This window comes from Cervus canadensis, chromosome 9 (genome assembly GCF_019320065.1).
Source record: "Cervus canadensis isolate Bull #8, Minnesota chromosome 9, ASM1932006v1, whole genome shotgun sequence".
Lineage (NCBI taxonomy): Eukaryota > Metazoa > Chordata > Mammalia > Artiodactyla > Cervidae > Cervus > Cervus canadensis.
In genome coordinates, this window is record NC_057394.1 from 15851860 (window position 1) to 15879628 (window position 27769).

Consider the following 27769-nt stretch of genomic DNA (forward strand, 5'->3'; position numbering starts at 1 on the left):
GTAAAGAATCCACCTGCAATAAAGCAGGCCTGGGTTTGATCCATGAGTTGGGAAGATCTCCTGGAGGAGGGAATGGCAAACCCCTCTGGTAGTCTTGCCTTGAGAATCCTCATGGACAAAAGAGCCTGGTGGGCTACAGTCCATGGGGTCACAAAGAGCTGGACACAACTGAGTGACTAAGCACAGCACATTGTGTGACTGAAAGACCTGCAGGTTGTGCTAAGCCCAAAGATACATAGAATACAGGGGAATCCGGTTTAAGATTAAGACAAAGAGTGCATCCTACAGAGAACTCTTTCCTTTCAAAAGATGATTACACTGCCTTTGTTTTGTCTGTGAACTTGAGGTTCTAAAGAATGATTTGGGGTCACTTCAGCTCTCATCTCATTCAGTGCTGTTGCTCACGTGGGATGTTTCTCCTGTTGCTTAATTCTTTTTACTTTTCAGTGATTAAGCTTGTGGGGACTTTTTCGTTTCCAAGTATTAATTGTGGAAATGAAATGCATTTATCAAAAGTTGCACATAGAAAACATGCAGCAATGATTATCTGACTGCAGACCACATAGCCTGTGGGCAAAGTTTTCTCCTGTTTACTAATGTGAACTAAGTTGAGACTTGGAGGCAGAGTGCTTTTACTGCACAGATATCTGATTGTTTTCTCCTCTGCAAGTTTATTTTCTAAATGTGTCATGTGGGTTTATGTTGGTCCTTTAATGGACCGGAACCTGATGGTCCGGAGTCGACAATGAGAGAGTGAAAGAAGGAAAGAGGCTAACATTCCCTGGGTTACGCAGCCAACTTCCGCACTCCAGCGAATCAGCCAGAAATAGATAGAGATAGAAAAAAAAAAAAAAGACAGACAGACACAGGGACCAAAGCTCTGATGGAGCAAAGGTGTTTTAATCAACATGGCGTGCACATATATACTGTCTTACAAGATAGTTATTCTCAGCAAAGATAAAGATTAAAATTCCAGATTTACAAAACATAAGATGATCCCTATCAAAGAGAGAGTTGCAAACAATCACCTTTTACCGTATGGCTCATAAAAAGGAAGAGGGTACTTATCACTATAATGAGAAATGCCTGGATTCCTCAGCCCCAGGGAAAGGCATGCCTCTCCTCTTAATTCCTGAATATTCAGGAATTAATAAGGGCCAGAGGGTTCCTGACAGATCCCAAATAGCACACAGCAAGCCTCTTGTTAAATGCTTCCTGACAAGTTTAGGTATATAATTTATCCCCAGAAGCAATTTCTCACTAAAGCAGTATCCTATTTTGACAGTGGTTATTAATTACATTAAAATTTTGTGAAGAGTTCTCTTTGTTTGCTGCTGCAAACTAAGCCAAGGTTGAGTTTCCATAGCTGACTGACCCACTGTGTGCTTAGCACATGGTTAATTAGCCCTCATAAATCCAAATCCATCACATATTTTTGAATGTTTTTTAAGAGGGACAGGGAGAGATGCTACCTGATTTCAAGTATAAAACATTCTCAGTCATGAGAGAAAATTTTAGTCTTGCTGATTTCCAATCCCAGCTCTGTCAGTTTTAATTCAATTATCTTGGCGCTTAGGACCTCAAGGCATACTGCAGATAATGAAATAAGAGTCTAGGATGAGCAGGGCACCTGCATATTCTTCACTGAGCAGGTGGTAGTTAAATCTGTGAAGGTGATAAGATTGCCCAGAGAGAGGGAAGCATCTTAGGAGAAAGATCAGAAGCTTAAGCAAGCCTTCATATTGACAGAGAAACCAGCCTGTGAAATTCATTTCTGAAGTGTCTTCTTAGAATCCTCTAAGTGTTCACATATTCTTCCCTGTGTTTCCATAGCACTCTGGGCCTTGTGCAAACCATCACGGATTTGTATCCAACTAAGGTCTGTAACCTTCAGAGGCCTTGGTCCAGGCCATGTGAGTCTTCACATCTCCACTGTTCACTCCACTTTCATAACAGGCAGATGCTAAGTGTTGATTGCATTCTTGCCTGAAGCTTTCCACCATCATATTATACTTTTCTTGCTAAAGATACTTAAATCATTGAGTCAGCCAAGGACTTGGGTTTCTAGTCTACTTGCTGCTTTTTTGGACCAAGATCATTTCCCAATATAAAATCACCTTGTGGGGTGAGGTGATAATTAAGTGAAATGTTTGTGGAACTCTTACCACATGCAAACACCTGGTAAATGTTATCTGCTGTTATAATAATCACTTACCTTTGAAATGGACATTTTAAGTACTTAGCTTAATGTTACTTAGCTGTATGTTGGAAACAAGCCTAAATATGTCATAATGGCTCAAGGCATGACCTCTCAGGCTCCATGACTTAGGCTTTGCAGTCTCCAGTCTCCATCAAGTTGCTTTTCCTCTTCTTGTGCCTCAGTGTCTCAGTCTGTAAAATGAGATAACACTATTACTTTATAGGGCTATTGTAAGGATTATTGAGTTCATACATGTGAAGCTCTGTACACAGTCAGCACTCAGTAAATATTAACTAGGGATGGAAAACCAAGAAAGTGGAATTCTCATTTCCAAAGGTCGACATTTCCATTTTTCCCCCTTTTACTGGGCTTAGAATTTGTAATTAACCACTTCCTTATCCCTGCGTGTACAGCTGAGGTTTCTGGATTCCTCATCTGTGATATCTTCTTGCTCATCTGTTTAGTATCAGTAACACCTACTGACTCCTGATAGTTTGGGATTCAACAACTACCCTCTGAGTCTCAAATATTCTCATTTGTTAAAGATAGTACTGCCTAGGGGAGTTCTCTGGTGTCTAGTGGTGAGGATTGCTAGGATTGATTTGTTTCACTGCTGTGGCCCATGTTCAATCCCTGGTCAGGGAACTGAGATCCCGCCAGATTCATGGCATGGCCAAAATAAAAAGTAATGCCTGCCTCCTAGGGTTACTGAGAGTATCAAAAGAGCTAATGCCTTGAAGTTCTTATGATAGTGTTGGACACATGCAATAAATATTGTAATGAGCACCTATAATTCTTTTTCCTTTGGATAGGAAAGCTTTCCCTGCCATTCCAACACATCTTTCGAGGAAAGGAGTTTAATCCTAACAGAGCAATCTATTAAAGTTTATCTTTGAAAAGAATCTTTCATAAGGAGGCCTCCGTGTCTGTCTTCACTATTTCAGACGTTTCTACTTGTGATTGGCATGGTGATTGTGATGGTGGCTATGATTCCTTGGACTGCGATACCCCTGGCTCTCCTTGGCATTGTTTTCTTCCTGCTTCAGCTCTATTTCCTAAATACATCAGGAGATGTCAAACGCCTGGAATGTGCAAGTGAGTACCGGGGCTCTCAGGCTGGGGAGGCAGTGCAGGCTGGCTTCCATTTATGCCGTAATTACCCAGACCCCTGACATCCTGCAGACGCTATCTTCTGGAATTTCTCCCTAGATCAACGTTAGGTATTTGCATATTATAGCCCTTGTGAGTCAGTGTGGCCCTTAAAGCAAGTGGAGCTGGTGGGGGGGTCACCCGCAGCTTTTGCATTTCAGCACAAGAAGAGCGAATGTGAGCGCCATGAGGACAGGGGCCACTTCTGTCTAGCTCATGGCACACTCCCTGACATAGCAGCCACTCAGTAAACATTTTTCTAAACATAAAATGTTATGTTGCAATTAATGTAGAAGGAAAATAGGGAATTTTTCTTCCCCCAGAGTTACTAGAAATGACAAGGAAAGAAAAAGATTAGGAAAAGGAAAAGAGGCATCAGGAAATATATTCATAATGTCAGAGGTGATACATTTGGAAAATACATTCTCTCACATACTCCAAAGATGGCAAATAAGTTGCAGTTGTTAAGTGTTTTGAAAAGATAAGCCCTGTTATTTTCAGATTTGCTCTTTATCATCACCATTACTTGGGGTGTTGCCACACTGTGGCCCCCTTCCCCAAGGCTTTTCACATAAATGAATGCTGCAAATAACCACCTTGAGAGAACAAAGGAAGGGGATCTATTCAGTACCCATTTAGTCTATTACTCCATTCACATTCCTAGTTTTAGAATGATGGGGAACACGATTTATAGTTAATCATACCTGGGTTTGATCCCTGGGTTAGGAAGATCCCCACGAGAAGGAAAAGGCTACCCACTCCAGTATTCTGGTCTAGAGAATTCTATGGATTGTATAGTCCATGGGGTCGCAAAGAGTCAGACACGACTGAGCGACTTTCAATCACTCATTCTATCCTACAGGTAATCTCAGAGGATGAAATTATCTAGTGCTTATCTTATTGTTAATGCACAGATATAGTCACTCATTATTAACATAAAATCATAAGGAGAGAAGATTTAAAAAAAAGGAATGAGGATGATTGTAAAAAAGTAAGGAAAGATGTTTGTATCTGAAACCTTGACTATGGATAGTGACTGCAAATTAATGCAAACTTAATTTTCTAGAAACCACACCAAGAAGAGAAGTATACTGTTTCCCATGGTTGTCTGTATCTACTAAGTAGAAAAATCTAATTTATTTATCTAAAACTAGCTACAATTTTAATTTAGTCAAAGATAGGTTCAAAGAGAATCTTTCATTTCCAGGTTGTTAAAGTGAAGGTTGGTGTGAGCAGGAGCTTGAGGGTCACGTGGAAGATCAACTCCAGAAAGGGCATCATCCCTCCTCCCCCAGGCAGCCCTCCCGGAAGCGCCGGATGTGCCCTTTGGCAGGACACACAACAAAAGAACATGGGAGGTGGTGGGTTTCCTCACATCCAGTCTCCCTGACTATCTATGTTGTTTGTCTCTGCTTCCACAGAACAAAGCCCAATATTTTCCCACTTAGCATCTTCTCTCCAGGGACTCCGGACCATCCAGGCCTACAAAGCCGAACAAAAGTTTCAGAAACTGTTTGAGACGTGCCAGGACTTGCACTCAGGTCTGTAAGTTTCTGGAAATGATTTCAAAGGATGGGATGTGCTCCCTTCAGAGTCCTGACCCCCCTCTCAGGTGGTCTTGCTGGCCAGCGCCTCTCTCTGTGTGAGCCTCAGGTTCCCTCCCTGCACACCCGCTTCCCCCACCCCTCCTCTCAGCATCCCCTCTGTGCTCCCCTCTCCCCGTCACACCCCGCTTCTCTCCTAACTGGCTTGTATTATCCAACCGTCACCATGTCCTATGGCTTTGTCCCTTTAGGGTGGGAGTCAACAAACATTTTTTTCGGAGAGCCAAATAGTAAACATGGTAGGCTTTGTGTGCCATATTGCAACTGCTCAACTTTGCTATTGTAGCACCAAAGTAGGCAAAAATAATACATCAGCAAATGGCCGTGATGGTGCTCCAATAAAACTTTATTTATAAAAGCAAGTGGTGGGCTGTTCTTGCCACCCCCCACCCTCCCCTGCCCCCCACCCCTGCTGTAGTGTGCTGACTCTCTTTTCAGAACATTCAGGGCAGCAGATATAATTAAGGAAAATAATTTCCTGATTTCCCACCCACTTGATGTGTATTATACTTTATATCAGTGAATTTTTTTTTTCTGGGTAGAAATTTCAGAATGTGCTCTAAGTCTGTAAAACTCAGACCCATCTTTCCAATCTTTATTGTATTTTGAAAATAAAATGGCACTTTGAAAGCCACATGTAGATCCTGTTAACTCATGGCCATTTAGATACCGGCTCCTCAGAGTAAACATGTCTAGTAAGTGCAGACAGTGCTGGAAACAAGTGTATGAGCTGCACATTCTATCACGGATCTGGGGACGGTTGACTTTATGAGAGGATGAGTCTCACTCTGACACCCAGCGCAGCAAGAAATGCACCAATGACACCATTTCTCCATCTTCTTTACTAGGATCACATTTCTGTTTCTAACCTGTAGGTTCACATTTTCAATGGATGCTTCCCATAAAGCACCTGGACTGATTCCTGTGTATGTGTCCTATATATTGTCTGATGTCAAAACCTAGCTTTCTGGAATCTCAAGTTATATGCGTGTGTCACTTGGCTGATCTACTGCATTGTATAAAAATCTTCTATAGCTTGACTGACTCATTCAAAGCAGCTAACATGTTTTTTTTCCCCCATTTATTTATTATGCTTATCATGGTTCATAAATCCAGAGAGCTGGTTCATGCTTTTGACCATGTCCCAATGTTTTGCCATGTGGCTGGATATTGTCTGTGCCTTCTTGGTCATCATTGTTGCCTTTGGGGCCCTGATTCTGGAAGAACGTAAGTACAGATACATATACCATATTTGTGGTATGATTATAATTTCTAGGTGTATTAACAGTTATTAAATTTAACTCTTGCCACTTTATCTAATACCATAAACCATTTGGTTCTAATGAATTGTACTAAAGCATTTGCAACATGTGATTCCACAGTTTGACCCATATAAAGGAGTCATTTGAGTCTTGATGAGCCCCTTTATTCTTCTTGGATGAGTTAAGTTCTACATAGCTGTAGCAAGCAGACTTCTGTAGTTGGGAGGAGACAGCCAAGTTTACAATTAAGCATTTTGTCCACCCTCGGGCTTTAGGTTTTAGCTTTAAGGCTTCTCTGATCTCTTGGTTGCAGGTGCCTGATGCACTGGGGTGATAAAGATTCTTTATATGAAAGAACAATGTCTTCACCACTGTTTGGATACCAGATGTACAGATGTTGACATATGTGGCATAAATTCACCATCTGTAATTATTCCATATTAACAACACTGATTCCACATGTCGCAACTTAGACCTGGAAGAGCCAAAATAAATAAAAAATTTGGGGCTTGCCAGGTGACTCAGTGGTAAAGAATCTGCCTGTCAGTGCAAGAGACATAGGTTTGATCTCTGGGTTGGGAAGATCCCCTGGAGAAGGAAATGGCAACCCATTCTAGTATTCTTGCCTGGGAAGTTCCATGAACAGAGGAGCCTGGCAGGCTACAGTCCATGGGGTCACAAAGAGTTGGACATGACTTAGCAACTAAACAACAACACTTAATCACAATCTTTAATAAAAGAACAATGAGAGTAGTATTTTATATTTTCAAGCAGTGACTCTTTGAATCCATTGCCTTGTTTTCTGTGGTTTCTGCCTATAGCTGCATTGGATGTAGAAAGTAAAATTAGATGATGGTTCTTGAAACCATAATGACCAAAGTTTGAGTGATGACATTATCTCTCACTTGTATAATGCTGTCAAGTGTACCTCAATCCTGTTGGGATTAATAAACTCATTTAATAGTCTTTCTGGATTCATAGCGGGGTTTCTGGTTTGTTTGTTTCCATTGTATGGAAACATTGTATGGTCTCAATCAATAGATAGTAAAAGTATAAGTAATACTATCACTATATGCAGGTGATTTAAATATTATAAAGGACTTTTTCTGGTATAGTGACAGAAGGGTATAGTGACAGAAGGCTTGGAGTTAAGAACAAGACTGACTTCTCTCTTCTGCAAGCTGTGTTGGAAAAGTTGGCCAGCTGCATGTAAATCAATGAAGTTAGAACACACCCTCACACCATACACAAAAGTAAACTCAAAATGCCTTAAAGACTTAAACATAAGATATGACACTATAAAACTCCTAGAAGAGAACACAGGTGAAACATTCCATGATGTAAGTCATACCAATGTTTTCTTAAGTCAGTCTCCCAAGGCAATAGAAATAAAAATAAGTGGAACCTCATCAAACTTACAAGCTTCTGCACCAAAAAGGAAACCATAAACAAAACAAAAAGACAACCTACAGACTGGGAGGAAATATATGCAAATAATGTGACCGACAAGGGCTTAACTTCCAAAATAGGCAAACGCCTTATACAACTCAGTAACAACAACAACAAAAGCCCAGTTGAAAAATGTGCAAAAGACCTAAATAGACATTTTTCTAAAGAACATACTGATGGCCAACAGGCACAAGCAAATGTGTGTGTGTGTGCTCAACATTGCTAATTATTAGAGAAATGCAAATTAAAACTATAATGAGACCCCATGCCATACCAGTCAGAATGGCCATTGTTAAGAAGTCTTACAGATAACAAATGATGGAAAGGTGTGTGGAAAAGGAAGCCTTCCTACACTGTTTATGGGAATGTAAATTGGTGCAGCCACTATGGAAAACAGTATGGAGTTTCCTCAAAAAACTAATAAAGTTGCCATATGATCCAGCAGTCCCACTCCTGGGTATATACCTGGACAAAACTATTATTCAAAAAGATGTATGCACCCTGCTGCATCATAAGAGCACTATTCATAATAACCAAGACATGGAAGCCATGTAAATGTCCATCAACAGATGAATGGATAAAGAAGATGTGATACATATATACAATGGACATAAAAAAGAATGAAGTAATGCAATTTGCAGTAACATGGATGAACCTAGAGATTGTCATACTAAGTGAAGTAAAATAGAAATAACACATGGTATCACTTATATGTGGTTGTTGTTGTTTAGTCACTCAGTCACGTTCAACTCTTCTGTGACCCGTGGACTGTAGCCCATCAGACTCATCTGTCCATGGGATTTCCTAGGCAAGAATACTGGAGTGGGTTGCCATTTCCTTCTCCAGGGGATCTTCCCAACCCAGGGATAGAACCCAAGTCTCTTGCATTGGCAGGAGGATTCTTTACCACTGAGGCACCAGGGAAGCCCATCACTTATATGTGGAATCTAAAATAAGACTCAAATGAACTTACCTGTGAAACAGAAACAGACTCACAGACATAGAGGACAGACTTATGGTTGCTATAGGGGAGGGATGGATTGGGAGCTTGGGATTAGTGGATGTCAACTATTACATATAGTATAGATATACAACAAGGTCTAATTGTATAGCACAAGGGGCTATATTCAATATCCTGTGGTAAACTGTAATGGAAAAGAATAAGAAAAATGTGTATATAACTGAATCACTTTGCTGTACAGCAAAGATAAATCAACTATACTTTGATAAAACAAAATTTAAAAAAGAATGGGACTGACTTTATTCCCCTTCTTCCTCGTTCAGCTTGGACTCCTGGGCAGGTTGGCCTGGTACTCTCTCTTGCCCTCACACTCATGAGGATGTTCCAGTGGTGTGTCAGGCAAAGCACTGAAGTGGAAAACATGGTAATGTTTATCTTTATGTTCTTAGCCTCTTCTAGTCTCCTTGCCATTAAATGGCATAAAAGCAATTCTTGCATAAAGTAGTAAAGCTGTTATTTTTACATTGTGGTAACAAGGGTTTTGAGATCCTTCGTCCGTCTGTTCAAATTAATGTTAAAGAAAATGCATATATCTTTTTTTCAGTCTTATGTGTATCATGTCAGCAGGTTTTATATTCATCACAAGATGTCTTCAAAGATAATAAATGTCACTGTAGGAAGGAAGTTCTAAAATCCTAAGAGGATATAAGTCAATTTCTTAGGGGTTTGTTTATTTTTGTTCCTTAATGGGTAATTTCTCTTTTTTGGTAAAAGTAAAATTTAACATTTTAAGGTTGGTTATTTAATTAACATATCTCCTAGCCATCTCCCATTTTAGCATTTATACTTGTTGACCACCTGAATTAGTGGGTGTCCCTTCTTGTAGGATAAGCTACATCTCGAAATGTGCTATCAAATTAGTCAAATTGTGGTTGTTTAGTAGGTCTTAATTAATATGTAAATTTTGTCCTCTTTTGAATATTTGCACCTTCTTCTAAAGGGAGAAAAACAATAAAAATGAAATCTTTCCACTTCTCTCTTCTTATAGAGTAGAAAGTGACTAATAATTAAAATGAGGCTTGATGACTGTCCCTTTCTGCTCAACGATGACACAGGGCCCTTCTGTAGCCACACATTACTGATTGGTGTTCATAATTATTCTTTTCTTTGACAAAACTCTTGTTTGCCAATTCAGGTGTGAAGGTAGATCAATAAAATCTTACCATCTTTCTAAAGTTTTTAGTTTTAATACTATATTGAAGGAAGTAGCTATAAGTGAAAGTGTTACAAGAAAATGACATATCATCAAAGTCTTTCTTAGACTCCTACTTCTGTGCTTTGGGGATGATAAGACCTGGGATATTCTTAACCATACAAAAGCAGATATCAAGATGAAACAGCAAAATGTCTCATTTACAGTCTCTGAACATGCATAAACCAGACCCTCTGTTCCTAACCCACTTGATGTCATGTGTCTTTCAGATGATGTCAACAGAAAGGGTTATTGAATATACAGAGCTTAAGAAAGAAGCACCCTGGGAACTTGACTTCCGTCCACTAGCATACTGGCCCGACAACGGGGTGATTGCCTTTAACAATGTGAATTTCAAGTACAGCCCAGACGGGCCTCTGGTATTGAATGACCTGACAGTAAGCACTGAACCAAAAAAAAAGGTTTGTTTATGCCATTTACCTCTTTAAAGTCTAGATTTAGCACCACATCTGCTGTTGACTTCCTTGTCCATGTGTCAGGGAACTCTTTGTTCCTCTTGGATGCAGATTAGATCAGTGACATCGTGGGTGAAACTTTCTTGGAAACTGACCACCGTGTAGTGAGGATCCCAGCACTTCTTTGTGTCGTGAGCTCCCTCATAGTAGTTGGAGGGCCCTGGATCCTGGAGGTGGAACTTAACCTGACCCGGGATACTGCATGTTTCACCTGATTATTCATGTGGAGTCTCTGAAGTCAACCCCTTCACCCTGTCCCTAACTCTCCAATATCTCCTTCCTTTCCATCTTTTCTTCTTTGTACTTCTGGAATCTTCTCTTCCTCCCAACCTTTCAGTTGCAGCCTCCTCCTCTGTCCCTTGGCCCTTCCCATAGACTTGTCCTCCACTCACCCACACTGAGCTGTCATTCCCCTACTCTCACCCACAGACTGCTTCTTTCTTTAGCACAGATCTGATCCTTACTGGCCTGGGTAAGATGATGCTGGAACCATAGTTCACCCCTGGGTCCACTCCAATTAGGAAATGTTTGGCCAGCTTGGGGCCATCAGAGAAGAGTCCAGAATCGTGAGTCTGTCAAGGGTGAGGAACCAGAGCCCCCAGCTGGACGCAGGGTCCAGAGACTTGCTCAAAGTTGATGAAAGCAAAATGAAAGGAGCAGGGGAAGATCCACTTGGGAGATGGCAGAAGGGTTTGTGGGCTTGCCAGTGTCCATGTCTGCTGGTGATGTTCCTTTCACACTCAGCTTGGGACCCTCAGCTGGGGCTAGGGTTGACTCTTTAAGAAGAGAATAAACCATAAGAGACAAGGCAATAGGAATCTCTTTCCCCACCTACCTCTCCAGCCTCCAGTCCATACACACACCCCCTACACTTGGATCTTTGTATTGTTGTTGTTCAGTTGCTAAGTTGTGTCAGACTCTTTGTGACCCCAGGGACTGCAGCAGGCCAGGCTTCCCTGTCCTTCACTATCTCTCTGAGTTTGCTCAAGCTCATGTCCATTGAGTCAGTTATGCCATCCAACCATCTCATCCTCTGTCTTGTGAACATTCTCCCAGAGCACCTTGTCCTCCCAGCTTCCAGTGTGAATGTTGCCCTAGAACCCAGGGATACTTCTCCATCATCTAGATGGTGGATGTATCCTCATTTTCACAATCAACTCTAATGCACATGCCTCTTCAAGCCCCTCTATACTTCCACAGGATCTTATATATTATTTAAGATAGTATGTATGGTACACTTGTGTTCATAACTGCCAAAGTTGGAAGCAACCCAAGTGTCCATGTTGAAAGTGAGTGGATAAACAGAATGTATTACATCCTTAAAAGGAAATATTATTCAGTTTTAAAAGAAAGAGGAATAAAATTCTGACCCATGGATGAACCCTGAAGACATCATGATATGTGAAATAAACCTGACACAAAAGAATAAATACTGTATGATTCCACTTATATGAGGTTCCTAGAGTAAAAAAAAAATTTCATAAAGACGGGAAGTAGAAAGATGGTTGCCGGAGAATGGGAAGATGTTTTTTAATGGGTATAGTTTTACAAGGCAAAAATAATTTGGAGGTTGGTTGTACAAAAATGTGAATGTACTTAACATTAAACTGTCCACTTAAAAATGGTTAAATTGGTACATTTTATCACAGTTAAAAGCACCCGTGGTATGCTTTGTGATTTTTTGTCTGTGTCACACAGAACCCTGAGGCTTCTTAAGATCAGAGAGCATCTTGTTTTCATTTTTGTCCCCCTGAAAGTGGCATTCTGCAGGGCACAGAGTGGGTGCTGAGGGACTGCTGGCTGGGAGAGTGAGTGAGTTACACAGATGTGAGCAACCAGTAGCCAAAACCCATACAAGGCAACTCCATAAACTGATCACCTTGTGTTTTAAATACTTTATAAACACAGTTCTTAAATACTTTAAGAACTGTTCTTTAAAACTCTTTCTACCATAGATGCATCTAGTAGAGTATAGCTATAATTTAATGAGTGATACCCTTGTGACATGGGCTTCCATGGTAGTTCAGTGGTAAAGAATCCACCTGCCAAACAGGAGATATGGGTTCAGTCCCTGGGTTGGGAAGATCCCCTGGAGACGGAAATGGCCACTCATTCCAGTATTCTTGCCTGGAGAATCACATGGACAGAGGAGCCTGGCAGGCTACAGTCCCTGGGGTTGCAAAAGAATTGGCCATGACTTAGCAACTAAACAACAACAACACTTGTGATACGAAAAAAAAATTTCACCTTGATGCCTAAATGATACCTAGGGAGCAGTTTCAGTAAATCATATGGCAGAAGCTCTCTCATTATTTCCAGTTTAACTGAAGGCCAGGGAGAATGTGAGGACTCCTGTGCTGGGAAAACATTCACTGGAGCTCATGTCCAGTGATGTGTCTGTCAGATTTCCTGTTAAAATGTAATTCTGTTCATTCAGCAGACACTTTACCCTCTGAGCCACCAGGGAAGTCTGTTCATTCACACTCATCTTAAACTTCCCCAGATGCCAAAAATATTAATTATTATTGTGTGAAACTATAGTACACCTTAGGGACAAACATACCTTTATTCTTCCATTTTAAACCCCCAAAGTCTTAGAGTTAACCTGAGATTCTGAAGTAGTTGAGGGAAAATTAGATTTGGAGACTGAACTATTAACTGTGATAGCTTGACTTTTCATGGTGTCTTGGTCTACTCACAGCATCACCGGTAGCTTCGTTTCTGAGTTTGGAGATTATACCCAGGCAATGTGTTCATGAAACCATTGCACTCCACCTGTGTACATCCCATGTTCCCTCTCCTGCTCACCTGTCCCACCCCCATCACTCCAGGTCACCCCTTTGGTGTTAGATTTGATTGGGAGAAGCTGCTGGAAGGAATATGGGAGTGAGCCCACCCAGCAGAAGTGGGGCTCTGTTCTCTTTCCATTGTCTCCTCTGCTGTCCTGATTTCTGGATGATAGTGTCAATAAGAAAGTGTAGAAGATGCTATGCTGGTTTCTAATTCGTGTAAGAAATAGCAAGTAAAAATAAAGACCCCAAACGAGGTAAATATCACCCTAGCCTTCCTGGGTAGATTCTGAACATGGGCTGCATTTCTCACGTAGATGATTTTGCAATTGATTTGATCATTTTAGAGCCCTGGGCCATTTTAGAGCATTTTCCATCGCTGGAGGTAGATTGATTTGGTTTTTTTTTTTTTTTCCCCCCTCAGAGCTATTGCTTGGATAATCCATTTTTACAGATGCTTACTAGACCTTGCTATAATGTGCAAAAATATGTTTCCTATCTTTTCTCCTTTTTTATGTGATATTTTCTCAGAAATCCCTCTCCTCACTCCCAGATTGTCCCGCTTCCCCTGCCTCCTTCCTCATTCCTTGTGACTCAGACTGCGGTGCCAGGGCCAGCAGCACCTGTGTCTCCTGGAGCTTCTTAGACATGCAGAGTCTCAGGTTCACCCAGACCTCTTGACTCAGCATCGCATTTGAACAAGACCTTCCAGTAAAGTCCTTTCTCTCCCATAGGCAGTTTTTTTGATGACTGGTAACCTGTGATTTCCAAGATATGTCCTTTGACAGTTTGAAATTGAGCTCATGAATCACCCAAACCCCTGTTGTAACTGAGCATGAACCTCTAGAAGGTTCTATGTTACTTACTCTACAGATTTATTTACTTTTATATTCTGCAAAGCATACCTTTGCATCATAATTTAATACCCTGTGATTCTACTGCATTTCTTTGCATCTTTCCGTGGAGTCTGTCTTCATCACAGGCAGTTTTCATCCTGCTGCCACCTTCCCCACACAAGCCTCCTGCAGGGACTGGAGGGATTTCCCACAGGCTCAGCCCTACCTGAACCTGGAGTCAGAGACAGTGTGAGATCCTTTCACCATCTGATGGGATCAGATAAAAAATGAGTCTTGCTGCCCCAAGCAGGGCACGAGGTCTGTCTGGCCTATTTCCTGGGGAACCATGTACCCCACTCAGCTGCAGGTTTCTCTTCCAGCCCAGCTGTGGGTGCCAGTTCTTCCTGCTGACAGCCAGCCCACCTACCTTAAGCACCCTCTTTGCTCAGTGATGTCAGCCCCTTGTCCCACCCACCGTGTTATACTCACCAATATTGATGCCATGCTTTAATTGTCGAGCCATGGGACCTATATGGGAAGCCAGTTGTTTTAACTGCAGCTACACTTCTCTCCACATTCTCTGTTCTACTTAGACAGAGGGACATACTAAGGGTTCAGGCCATCCGGGTGATAAGGAGGCCATTAGCAGATGGAAAAGAGCCTGACAGGCATGGATTTGAGTCCCATGCTGTGACTTACGGACTCTCTTATTTCAGGCAGACTAATTCCTCTTATAAGCCTCAATCTTTTCTGTTGCAAAATGCAAGTGATAGGACCTAACCTTTAGGGTTGTTGAACAACTTAAACAAGATAAGACAGATAACACCGGGCATGGAGACCAGTACACAAGTCAATGCTTGAGCAAAGATAGTTGTCATTTTCATAGGATGTAAAATGACCTTAACCACTTACACTGTGTAAAATTTTGTCTATCCGATTAAAACTGAGGAATTGGCCATTTGCAACTGTATTTATAGCTGTAAACTTAATCTCCCATGCCTGTCTCTTTGTCTATTTATGTACATAAGCAATATTACAATCAATTTTCCATAAATTTCTCCAGTCTGAGTTAAAAATCTCACCCTCCCATGGAAGCCTCTTTTGCACAGGACACCACAGATAATATAAATAACACAAAGGCAAATCCAATACAGATCCTGCTGTCAACACATCTAGTACACTTGATGAAACAAGAAAAGTACTAGGTTAGCTTTGTAAGATAGAAGTGATCACAAGTTTTATAGACGTTTGGACAAAGATGATACAGCATTTGTTAGGGTTGGGAGAAGTCCACAGGAGAGGATAAGGAGAGAATTCCTGGGAAATTAGGCACGTGAGACAGACTTAGTGATGTGTGGTTAGGATTTCATCAGGTGGAAATGCATGTGGAAGTCATTCTGGGTAGTGGGACCAGGTGAGCAAAGATGTGATGCCCTGATCCAACGAATGAAGAACTAAGCACCTGTTAGTTCACTTCTCTGTGCAGTGAACCGCCAGGTGTATAATGGTTACGTGTCCAACCCTCACAACTACCTAGTGACCCCAGGGAAGCTAACTTGTGGACACGAAGGATGGAGAGGTCAGTAGGAACAGTTCTGTAGAAGAGACATCCTGGGGTGCAGTGATGGGCATGGAGCCGGCTTTTGGGAGTTTAATCTGAGAAGTGACTACGTGGACTAGAGTGGGCAGAGGTGGGAGGCAGGGAGCCTGTAGCTGTTGTGTCTCCAGTAAGATGTCCTGGGAAAGGGATTCCACTTTTTGGAATCAGACTGATGTTGCTTAAAACAAAGCTGTAAAACCCGGGTTTGTGAATGTGCAGAGAAACAAGTGGGAGTAGAAAATGGTACGTGGAATTCCCTGGAGGTCATAAGCAGAAAATGGCCTGTGTTTTGTAAATTGGGGTATAACATAAAGTACAAAATGGCTACAAAATAATAAAAATATCTAAACTCACTATTCTTACATTTAATCTCTATAGAGAAAAATTCTTTTTTGAAATGCTATGATTGAGTTTGCAGACAGACATTTGAAACTCTGGAGACATTTAAATGAGAAAATGTGAAAAGCTCCCAGTGTTCTGATTACAGTGTTCAGAAAGATTTAGTTCTTCTCTGTGTAAAACCATGGGTTTTAAAAATTTACTGAATTAATTTACAAATGATTGAAAGCATGTCTAACACCCCTCATCAGCTTCAAATTCCAAAAGAGAAATGAAACCATCTCTTGGAAACTTCAATAAGGGAGCTGGGCAAGCTCATTGGTTTAAAAAAAGAGGCCAGTTTCTATATAGTACATCTTTATATGCCAGTTTTTACAGTATAGTTTTACTCCTGACCAGTGTTTTACCTGCATTATATTGATTCCTTAATCTTATTCTTAATGTACTTAATTTCTCTCTTCTTGGGTTTTAATAACTAGACTGTATCTTTCCAAGAAACAGTTGTATTAAGTAGTTAATAAAATGCCTTTTGAACTGTTCCAATGAAAGGTCCCATATAAACAGCAAATGTTCATCGCAGACCAATGTCTTTTAAGACACTGAGACCTGCATTTTATAATTTTAAAATGTTTCCTTTCAAGATAGAATATAATTAATATATTTGATATCAAGAAATGATTTAGTTTCTCTGTCAAAGAATAATTCTTCTCAAATAACAGATCCCTGAGAAAATAAGTCCTTGTTTGTATATAACACTTCTGACTTGACTTGTTGACATCTCTAAAACTATCCATGTAAATTCTCAAGGTCAAAAAACCTAGACAGTAGGAATAAAGTTAATTTAAAAGTGAATTTCTTATGGACCACTTAGGAGACTGCTGGCTTTTCCACTGCCAGTAGATTGATTCTGGTTTTTTGTTTTTTGTTTTTTGTTTTTTTAAGTCTTTTGAGAACCAGGGAGTCTCAACCAGGGACATTTGTGAATACATGCCGTTTTTAGTCATCACAATTTGGAGGCTGTGTCTGGTGTTAAGTGGATAGAGTCCACGGCTACTGCTAAACTACCTACAATACACAGGACAGGCCTCCTGACCCCCCAACAATGAATCAGCTGGCCCATAATGTCAACAGGGCCATGCTTAACAAACTTATAGACTACTCTATATAGAACTTTTAAAATTCATCATCAATATCCAGGGTTTCTCCTTGGTTGGCTGCATATTGTAAATTCTTAATCCCTCCTGGATCTCTCTACAGGTTTGCATCGTGGGAAAAACAGGAGCTGGAAAAAGTTCCCTCATTGCTGCCCTTTTCAGATTCTCAGACTTCCAAGGTACAATTTCGATTGATAAAATTTTGACAACCAGTATTGGACTTCACGATTTAAGGAAGAAAATGTCAGTTGTATCTCAGGTATGCACGTCAGAACATTCTCATGTATTCTTTTTATAAAGCACCTAAGTTCAATTGCTTTTATGTTGATTTTTTTTTTTTCAAATTGCATTAAAGGATTGATCCCTTTTCCCCCAATAGATCATAGCAGCAGGTATTTTCAACAGATATTTTCATCAGATACCAGGGTTTTTTTTGTTGTTGTTGTTCTTTCATCTGTTTTTTGTGCCTATGATTTAGTAACTTACCCAGGCAGATTTCTGCACTCACACTTTCTCAGATGCCACAGTTTTACCCACTGATAACCACACAATACTAATAACAGAATGATAAATGTTTAGCACTTGAGAGGTTCCTGTAGGGAAACATGAATTTTAAGTGTCTTACAGATGGAATTTTGCTGGAGAAAATAAAGCTATCTTTTTTCAGAGGTGATTGTCTTTGAGGGCTTTCTTTGAAGCTGTGGAGCTTTGAGAATTACAGGGTGTTGATGCTGTGGGGAAACTCAGAACTTAACCCTTAATAAATGATTAACCATGGATGCAGTACAGTATAGTGGGAAAGAACACAGGGCACAGAATTCCATCTTGTGCTCCTCAGTTTTCTCTTCCTTGCAAGACAGTTAACAGTACCAACTCTTCGAGCTGCTTTGAGGACTATATACATCAGCACATGTAGGATGCTTCATGTAGACCCAGTATGTGGTTGCTGTGATGGTAGAGCATTGAATTGATCTTCTCTTCCTGGGCTCTGATTCTATTTTTTTTGTTCTGTTTCTTAAACAAGTACAAATTTCAATGAGTATTTTGGAGATTGGATTATATGCACATATAAATATGTCATATTTATATTCCACATATAAGTGATATCATGGGGTATTTCTCTTTCTCTGTCTGATTTATTTTCCTTAGTATGACAACCTCTAGGTCCATCCATGTTGCTGCAAATGGCATTTCATTCTTTTTTATGGCTGAGTAGTATTCCGTTGTATATATGTACCACCTCTTCTGTATCCATTCATCTGTCAATGTTTAGGTTGTTTCCATGTCTTTTTGAATAATAGTTTTGTCTCTGGAGAAGGGCATGGCAACCCACTCCAGTTTTCTTGCTGGAGAGTTCCATGGATGGAGGAGCCTGGTGGGCTATAGTCCATGGGATTGCAGAGAGTCAGACACGACTGAGCGACTAACACACACACCAGATATATAACCAGAAGGGGGATTGAAACCTCCATACTGTTTTTCATAGTGGCTACATCAGCTTGTTAATACATTCCCACCAACAGTATAGGAGGGTTCCCTTTTCTTCACACCCTTTTCTCCATACCCTCTTCTCCACACCCTCTTCTATATTTGTTATTTGTAGTTTTCAATGATGGCCATTCTGACCCTCGTGAGGTGGTACCTGTTTGTAGTTTTGCTTTGCATTTCTCTAATGATTAGCAAAGTTGAGCATCTTTTTATGTGTCTGTTTGTCATCTGTATATCTTCTTTGTTTATCATCTGTATATCTTGTCTGTTTAGGTCTTCTGCCCCAGTTATGATTGGGTTGTTTGTTTTTTTGTTGTTGAGTTTTATGAACTGTTTGTATATTTTGGAAATTAAGCCTAGTTGGTCTCATCATTTGCAAATATTTTCTCCAATTCTACAGGTTGTCTTTTTGTTTTATGGTTTTCTTTGGTGTACAAAAACTTGTCACATTGATTAGTCCTATTTGTTTATTATTACTTTTATTTCTATTGCCTTGGGAGATTGACCTAAGAAAACATTGGTAAGATTTATGTCAGAGAACATTTTGCCTGTGTTCTCTTCTAAGAGTTTTATGGTATCATATCTCGTTTCAGTCTTTAGGCCATTTTGAATTTATTTTTTCATATGGTCTAAGGGTTTTTGTTCTAACTACACTGGTTTACATGTGTAAACCAACTTTCCCAACACCACTTGCTGAAGAGACTGTCTTTTCCCCATTGTATAGTCTTGCCTTCTTTGTTGAAGATTGACTGTTGGTGGTAGGTGTGTGGGCTTATTTCTGGGATCTCTCTTCTGTTCCATTTATACATTGTTTTCATGCCAATATCATGCCATTTTGATAACTGTAGCTCTGTATTGTCTGAAGTCTGGGAGGGTTATGCCTCCTGCTTTGTTCTTTTTCCTCAGGATTGCTTTGGCAATTGTGGGTCTTTATGGTTCCATATACATTTTAGGAGTATTAGTTCTAGTTCTGTGAAAAATGTCAAGGGTAATTTGATTAACAATTGTCTTAAATCTGTGGATTGCTTCAGATAATAGTCATTTTAGCAATATTAATTCTTACAATTAAAGAGCATGGACTATATTTCCATTTCTTTGAATCATCTTCAGTTTCCTTTTATAATATTTTCTAGTTGTCAGCATGTAAGTCTGTCACCTCCTTGGTCAGGTTTCTTCCTAAGTATTTTAATTTTTTTTGATGTGATTTTAAAAGGGATTTTTTTTTTTTTTTTACATTTACATTCCCTTTCTGGTATTTCACTGTTAATTTCACTGTGAAGAAATATAACAAGTATCTGTATGTTAATCTTGTGTCCTGCTACTTTGTACAATTCATTTATCAGTTTTAGTAATTTTTATAATGGTCTTCAGGGTTTTCTATATATAGTATCATGTCATCTGTATGCTGTGACAGTTTTACCTCTTCTCTTCCAATTTAGATATCTTTACCTTCTTTATTCCTGTATGATTTCTGCCTAAAGAATCATTCTTTTCATTCAACTTTTTACTGAAATTTTACTGATTTGGAAACATATATTTGACATATCATAATGAAGAGAAATACTCTTGCTTTACTAAACTATGTTATTCCATCTAATACTGCTAAATAAACACATGTAATTGCCCAATATGTCATTTTAGACTGACAGATTAGCTCAGGTAATGCCTCTATAGAGTGAAAACCAGGTGGATAATTCAAAACTTAAACCTCTTAGTAGAGGTAAATTTGCTCTGAGAGGAACACGAAGGGTAAAAATGTTCAGGTCATTATAAGCCATGATTGTGAAAGAAATGTTCTTGTCGTTGCTAAAAGCAGAGCCCCGTTTCACTTCTCCCAACTGGGTTCAAAGCTGGTTCATTAACCTGGCCTCATTGGGCCCGTTACGTCCTAAAACACCAGTCCTTGAAGAATCTCTCATCTCGGACCCCAAAGCAGAATCCTGCCCTTGGGGGAGGGGGATGCAATATTGGGGACCAGCCTTCCTCTCCTTGCCTGGCCACATCTACATGATTTTGTAAACCTAATGGGAATATCTAAAAGGAAGGGAAATCACCTGCATCTTAGACTCTTAGAGGTAATAGTTATAAGAAGCAATTTTTTATAAAAACCTAAAGTAGAATGATGATTATTCCCTTGACGAGGAACTCTTACCATTGCTTACATGGTTGTTCAGTCTTTGATTCTAAATTAGAGAGTTTTAATGGAGACCTTAAATTTGTGCCTGACATTTTTCAGTGCTATTCAGTAATCATTTTGAGATGTCGTGTGACCAGTGATTTTCAGTGCTTTGGAGGTATATCAGGCACTTAATCAACTTTGGGCAAATGAAGCTCTCTCTATAATGTCTTTTTAATTTTGGATTTTTCTCAGCGATACATCCTTTTGGTGGCACACAATTCTGCATCTATTTCTCACCAGACTTGAAAATAAGACAATAGGGAAAGAGAGGGAGGCTCTCTGAGTGTCATTCTCCTTCATGGCTGGAGAGAAGAAATGTCTGTCTTCTTCATCTTTCTTCTCAGGCTTTTGTGAAGTGAGGAGGAAAGTCCAGCCCCAAGACCAGGCGGGATCTGAGGCTGGTGATTCCAAGCAGTTCCAGACACCTGTGGAAGAGTCAGGTCTCCTCTTGTTCCCACACTTGTGCCTCCCCTTGTTCTGACCCCTTCACTGAAAGGAGCCAGTTGGGCTCCTCTCTGCCGCTCATATTCTTGTGGCCTGGCTTACTAGAGTCTTCCAGAGGAAAATGCAAATGGCCTACGTGGGCTTATGTATTTTCTCATGAAACCCAGCAAGGCATATATTTCCATAGTAATTTCCTTGTGGTTCCTCCCAAAGCAGATGAATCAGTTCAGTTCAGTTCAGTCGCTCAGTCGTGTCCAACTCTTTGCGACCCCATGAATCGCAGCACGCAGGCCTCCCTGTCCATCACAAACTCCCGGAGTCTACTCAAACTCATGCCCATCGAGTCAGTGATGCCATCCAGCCATCTCATCCTCTGTTGTCCCCTTCTCTTCCTGCCCCCAATCCCTCCCAGCATCAGGGTCTTTTCCAATCAGTCAACTCTTCGCATGAGGTGGCCAAAGTACTGGAGTTTCAGCTTCAGCATCAATCCTTCCAATGAATACCCAGGACTTATCTCCTTCAGGATGGACTGGTTGGATCTCCTTGCAGTCTAAGGGACTCTCAAAAGTCTTCTCCAACATCACAGTTCAAAAGCATCAATTTTTCGGCACTCAGCTTTCTTCACAGTCCAACTCTCACATCCATACATGACCACTGGAAAAACCATGGCCTTGACCAGACGGATCTTTGTTGGCAAAGTAATGACTCTTCTTTTTAATATGCTATCTAGGTTGGTCATAACTTTCCTTCCAAGGAGTAAGCGTCTTTTAATTTCATGGCTGCAGTCATCATCCGCAGTGATTTTGGAGCCCAAAAAAATAAAGTCTGTCACTGTTTCCACTGTCTCCCCATCTATTTCCCATGAGGTGATGGGACCAGATGCCATGATCTTAGTTTTCTGAATGTTGAGCTTTAAGCCAACTTTTTCACTCTCCTCTTTCACTTTCATCAAGAGGCTTTTCAGTTTCCCCTTTACTCTCTGCCATAAGGGTGGTGTCATCTGCATATCTGAGGTTACTGATATTTCTCCCAGCAATCTTGATTCCAGCTTGTGTTTCTTCCAGCCCAGTGTTTCTCATGATGTACTCTGCATATAAGTTAAATAAGCAGGGTGACAGTATAGAGCCTTGACATACTCCTTTTCCTATTTGGAACCAGTCTGTTGTTCCATGCCCAGTTCTAACTGTTGCTTCCTGACCTGCATACAGGTTTCTCAAGAGGCAGGTCAGGTGGTCTGGTATTCCCATCTCTTTTAGAATTTTCCACAGTTTATTGTGATCTACACAGTCGAAGGCTTTGGCATAGTCAATAAAGCAGAAATAGATGTTTTTCTGGAACTCTATTGCTTTTTTGATGATCCAGTGGATATTGGCAATTTGATGTCTGGTTCCTCTGCCTTTTCTAAAACCAGCTTGAACATCTGGAAGTTCTCGGTTCACGTATTGCTGAAGCCTGGCTTGGGCTATTTAAAATAATTTTATTATTGCTCATGTCACGGTGGGTTTCAGGTCCTCCTGACCTTGCAGTTAATAATGAGGTTCTGTGAGGCAGGTCATCCTGACGCACAGGTGAGAGAATGTGGGGACCAGCTGGTGCAGGATCAGAGGAGATCTCTCCGTGGACAGAGGAACCACACCAGGAGCTGACATTCTCTTTGTTATGTGTGCAGATGTTCTATTCACACGTGTGGAGAGAGTCCCTATTCCAGAAGGCTGTTTTACCGATGGAGGAAATATCCTAGTTCATTCTTCAGTGCCAGTGTGCGAAAATTTAATGGGTTTGCTTTGAGGCACAAACCACAACTAATTGTGCTATTGGTATTTCCCAGCATCATACCAGGATTGACAATGAGTTTATCTAGTTTTCTTGATGTAAAGTTCCTCCAATGAGTATTTTGGGGGGAAACAGATAATTGGGGGGAAGCAGTCTATGGGGTCACAAAGAGTCAGACATGACTGAGCGACTGAATAGCAAGACATTACCAGGAAGGCGTTTTTGAAAAATCAAATCTTCTTTTCTCCTCTTCTTCTTAAGGTGACACTTTTCAACATTTTCTTTTGTTAGTGTCCAATGGTCCAGAGATATTTTTGAGCATACTTTCTACAGTGGGATTAATTTAGAGATGCTATTTTATAAACAAGCATTTGCAGCCTTATTATTAACGATTATAGTGAATTGTGAGGGGGATTATTTTGGCACTTTAATTCTGTTCTGTAAGCATACAAACAAGATGAAAGATGTTGCACTAATAAAATTTCCTGTTTGGGGATATTTAGGAACCAGTTTTATTCATTGGAACAATGAAGACAAATCTGGATCCTTTTAATGAGCATAAGGAGGAGGATCTATGGAATGCCTTAGAAGAGGTAATTTTTGTAATGAAATTAACTTGTTAGCATCAGTATATGAGTATGTACATTTATAGTAGTGCAGAGTTGTGAAGATCTCCTGAAGAAGGGAAAGGCTGCCCACTCCAGTATTCTGGCCTGGAGAATTCCATGGATGCTATAGTCCATGGGGTCACAAAGAGTCGGACAGAACTGAGCAACTTTCACTTTCACTTTTCACTTTCAGGTAATTAAGGAGAGTTTATTGGTTTAACTGACTTTGCTTACCTGCTAGGAGAACACTGATAATATGGATACATGAGTAAATTAAAATATGTATATAATAGTGATGGAAAGCAACAAGATAATGCCATATGCTTTCATTTTAGCTTTCCCTCTAATACCCAAAGCAACTAGATACATTTTCTTGTCTTAAATAGAACACTAAATGAGAAGTTATAATTATGGGTTCAAATTCTACTAAGTGACCTAGTGAATTATTTACCTTAATTACCTTGCAATGTTCATTTTATTCCTCTGGTCTTAAGGAATATCAACTAAGTGGAGGCAACTAAGTAGTTTTTCATTATTAACTGAAAGATAAATGAGATCATACTAATAAAATGCTTTGAAGTTTCAGAAGAAAGTATCTATAAAGGTAAATTATATAATTGAAATGTGATAGTTATTTATTGACAATCAGGTCCTTTTAATGCTGCAGCATGAATGTAGGTAAGAGACCCTGGAGATTTGCCAAGTTTTTTTTATGGATACATTCATTTACAGAGAATTTTCTGTTATTTGTATTATATGTCCTTTTGGCCCACTTCTGTGAATCTCCTCACCCTCACATGCAAAGGATTTTGACTTGTTAATTTGCTGTTGGTTTGTTTACTTTGATACAAATTATTTTGTGTATTGGCCCTAGTTTTGCAAATTGATGGCAGAAACTGTATTTAGACTTCTAAAATACAGTCAGACTTTCCAATTTTTCATAGGCCCTAGCTTAATCTTTTGCTTTTAAAAAGTAACCCTTAATACATAGGTATTAAATATTTGATTGACCACTTCATTTCAGAGAAGTGTGGCTTATTTCTTTTTTAAAAAATTGTTTTTTACAAAAATCCAAACGACTGATTGTCCATGTTGTTTTGAATTGGTGCGTTTGTCATTTAGTGTCACTCTTCCAGGGAAGCTCTGAGATCTGTAATATACAGATGAGCCTTGACTGCAAGCAGGCAGATTTGGAGGTCTGATGATTTCCTGCCAGTAATTCTGGTTTCTGAAAGATGTCAGCAGACAGTCTTTATACACCCACCCTGCTTTCCAACAACATGGGGATTTTATTTTCCTAAATCAGGCTGACTGCTTCACCTTCTGCTTGAGAAGTTGTGGACTCCTGATTTTATTTAAATTTGTGAGTCTTTCTACAGTGAAATTCTAGAAGAGAAGAAGTGAGGCGTGTACTTAACGATAAAAGATAAAGATAGGATAACCCACTGATCTTGAAACCACAGGGTGTATTTAATGGTGATAGTGTGGTATCTTAAACAAAACAAAACTGGAAGTACTGGCAATTTATTTTTCTATTTGTTCCCTAGCTCAAGATACGTCTTCATGGATTTTCAGGTACTAAAATTACTCCAGAATTTTAGAACACATTGTTCCAGGGACAGAGAGGAAACATTAAATGGGAGACAAATCTTGTCAAAAGCTACCTTAGAACTTGGCCCAAACTTAATTCATCTCTACGAGCCAAAATTTAGTAGCCTCACAATTCTGAAAATGATGAGGTGGTGGAAGTGGTGGACAACACTAAGATCTACCTTTATTTAAACTACATTTGGAGCTTTCTATGAAAAGAAATAAACATGAGTTCATTTCACAAAGTGAAGAGTGTAGTTTCCATGTATTGCCTCTGGAATTGACCCTGTTACTTTGTTGATATGTCTTAGAGTGAGAAATCATTCCATCACTTTGTTTCTCTAGGAACTGTTTATGACTTTTAAAAAGAAAAACTACCACATCTTTCATTGAAAAACATACAAATGTCATAAAGAAATAATTTCTAGAGAAACAGAATGATGAGATGATTCCTCACTCTAAGAGTTGTCACTAAAGCAGTGAGGTCAATTTTCAAGTGAACTAAAAACCAAAGTCATTGGTTTATAAATGATTCTAAGTGGGACCTGCGAACCCAAACTCATAGAGTTGACCTGCAAGTGAGTGGGAGGGCACCAATATGTTTTCTTCTTTAAGAACTTCCATTAAAAGAAAAAATTCTCTTAACCTATGTCCTCCTTCACTCTTGGCAGATATGGGCATTCAAAAAGAAGACAGTCCTAAGAATGGAGCCCAATTCATCTTGGTTATTTTTCAGAATATGCCAAAAATACATTTTTCATATGCTGAATAATAGCCAGCTGACGGTCAACTGAAGAAAGCTTATGAAAAATTAATGCCAATTGGGGCACCTAAAAAGCAAGGGCAGCTCTACAGATATAACATGAGTAGTGACTTTATCACATGAGTGAGCACTTTATCACTCAAAGGCTAAAAGAGTACAGTCGATAATGCTCTGGAAATGAATCATTGATATGTTGCTTCTGTTAAAAGAGCAAAACAGCTTATATACTAGGATATATGCGATTAAGAATATAGTCTGTTATGTCCAAACTGGGAGCATGCAGTTAAATGTTCAACATTGATAGTGTCTCTGTTAGGATGCAAGTATGTCTCATCACACAGGAAACCGAGATACAGAAATCTGGGCATCAGCAGTGTGTGCTAATTTAGGAATCACGTGGTTTAGCCCTTGCTGTGGGACAGCTCACATGTCCACTTCCTGGGCCTTGTATTAAGGTGAATGGGCTCTCCCTTGACTTCATTTACTGCCAGTCCTGCTCTGGTAAAACCTCTTCCTCATCTGTTGATTGCATTTCCCTGTCTCCTTCCAGCCCACACCAGCCTTTCTTTTTGAGAAGTAGGAAGGTTCCACAACATGTAGGGGACACTGAAATCTTTCTGTCCTCACTAGACTCTAGCATCTTTCTCAGTGAATGCTAATTGGTAATAGCTCTCTCCATTACCTGGCTGTACATGCACATAAGAAGTCCTGAGGACTTAAAGCCCTAATGTCTAAGTGAAAGTGGAAATTGCTCAGTCATGTCTGACTCTTTGTGACACTATGGACTATACAGTCCATGGAATTCTCCAGGTCAGAATACTGGAGTGGGTAGTATCTTCTCCAGGAGATCTTCCCAACCAGTGGTCGTGCCCTGGTCTCCAGCATTGCAGGTGGATTCTTTACCAGCTGAGCCACAAGGGAAGCCCAGGAGGCTTGTCTATTCAGTAGCAGTTTGTTTAGGAAAAAGTTCTTACTGTATCCACAGGTACAACTTAAAGAAACCATCCAAGGTCTTCCTGGTAAACTGGATACTGAATTAGCAGAATTAGGATCAAACTTGAGTGTTGGACAGAGACAACTATTGTGCCTTGCCAGGGCTTTTCTCAAGAAAAATCGGATACTGATTATTGATGAAGCCACATCAAACGTGGATCCAAGGTAATGAGCTGAGATCTATAAAGCCTGGTGTCCAAGATTTAAATGTGGTAAATGGAAAACTTTTAGCAATGCTAAGAAAAATTTCTAAGAGCTCTCATTGTCTTAAAGGTATCTCTTGTTAATATTAATTCCAGAAAACAAAAGAAGAAACCAAGACATGTTATATGGTGTAAATGTTATTATGAGGCATCCTGAGAGAGCTATATTCCTAAATCCAGCTCCTGATACTTTCAAGCAATTTTGAGGGAAGACTATTTTCCATTGTTTTATGAAAAATAGTAAATTTCTAAGAGCTTTTATAGTTATATTTTTAGGAACAAGATTATGCCTTAAAGTGTCCATTTTAAAAACATTATAAAAATATCATATGATGTTTTAAAGTCTTAAGTCAACTTTTCCAGTCGATATTGAACTAAATTAACTTCTTTAATTCTAGAACTGATGAGTTAATACAAAAAACAATCCGTGAGACATTTGTTCAATGCTCTGTGCTAACCATCACAAACAGACTGAGCAACGTTGTTGACAGTGACAAGATAATGGTAAGACCCTCACCTGCAGAGTTTCAGTTGTTTCTATTTATGCTCAGCTTTTCAACTTACCTTTCCTTGTAAAATTTGATAGGAACCTCCAGTAATTTAATTTTCTCTATTTCCCCTGTCATCCCTGACAATAACTCAAGTACTTAACTATAC

The 27769-nt window shown here is 39.8% G+C and overlaps 1 protein-coding gene across 1 annotated transcript in view; it reads left to right on the forward strand.

The window, feature by feature from the left end:
- Window positions 1-27769, forward strand: part of LOC122447237 (ATP-binding cassette sub-family C member 4-like) — a 118114-nt gene that overhangs the window by 80758 nt on the left and 9587 nt on the right. Inside the window, 9 exon segments of the mRNA XM_043477773.1 lie at window positions 3145-3295; window positions 4771-4890; window positions 6070-6180; window positions 8949-9049; window positions 10108-10299; window positions 17175-17330; window positions 23459-23548; window positions 26902-27074; window positions 27511-27616. Coding sequence (XP_043333708.1) covers window positions 3145-3295; window positions 4771-4890; window positions 6070-6180; window positions 8949-9049; window positions 10108-10299; window positions 17175-17330; window positions 23459-23548; window positions 26902-27074; window positions 27511-27616 — 1200 coding nt within the window.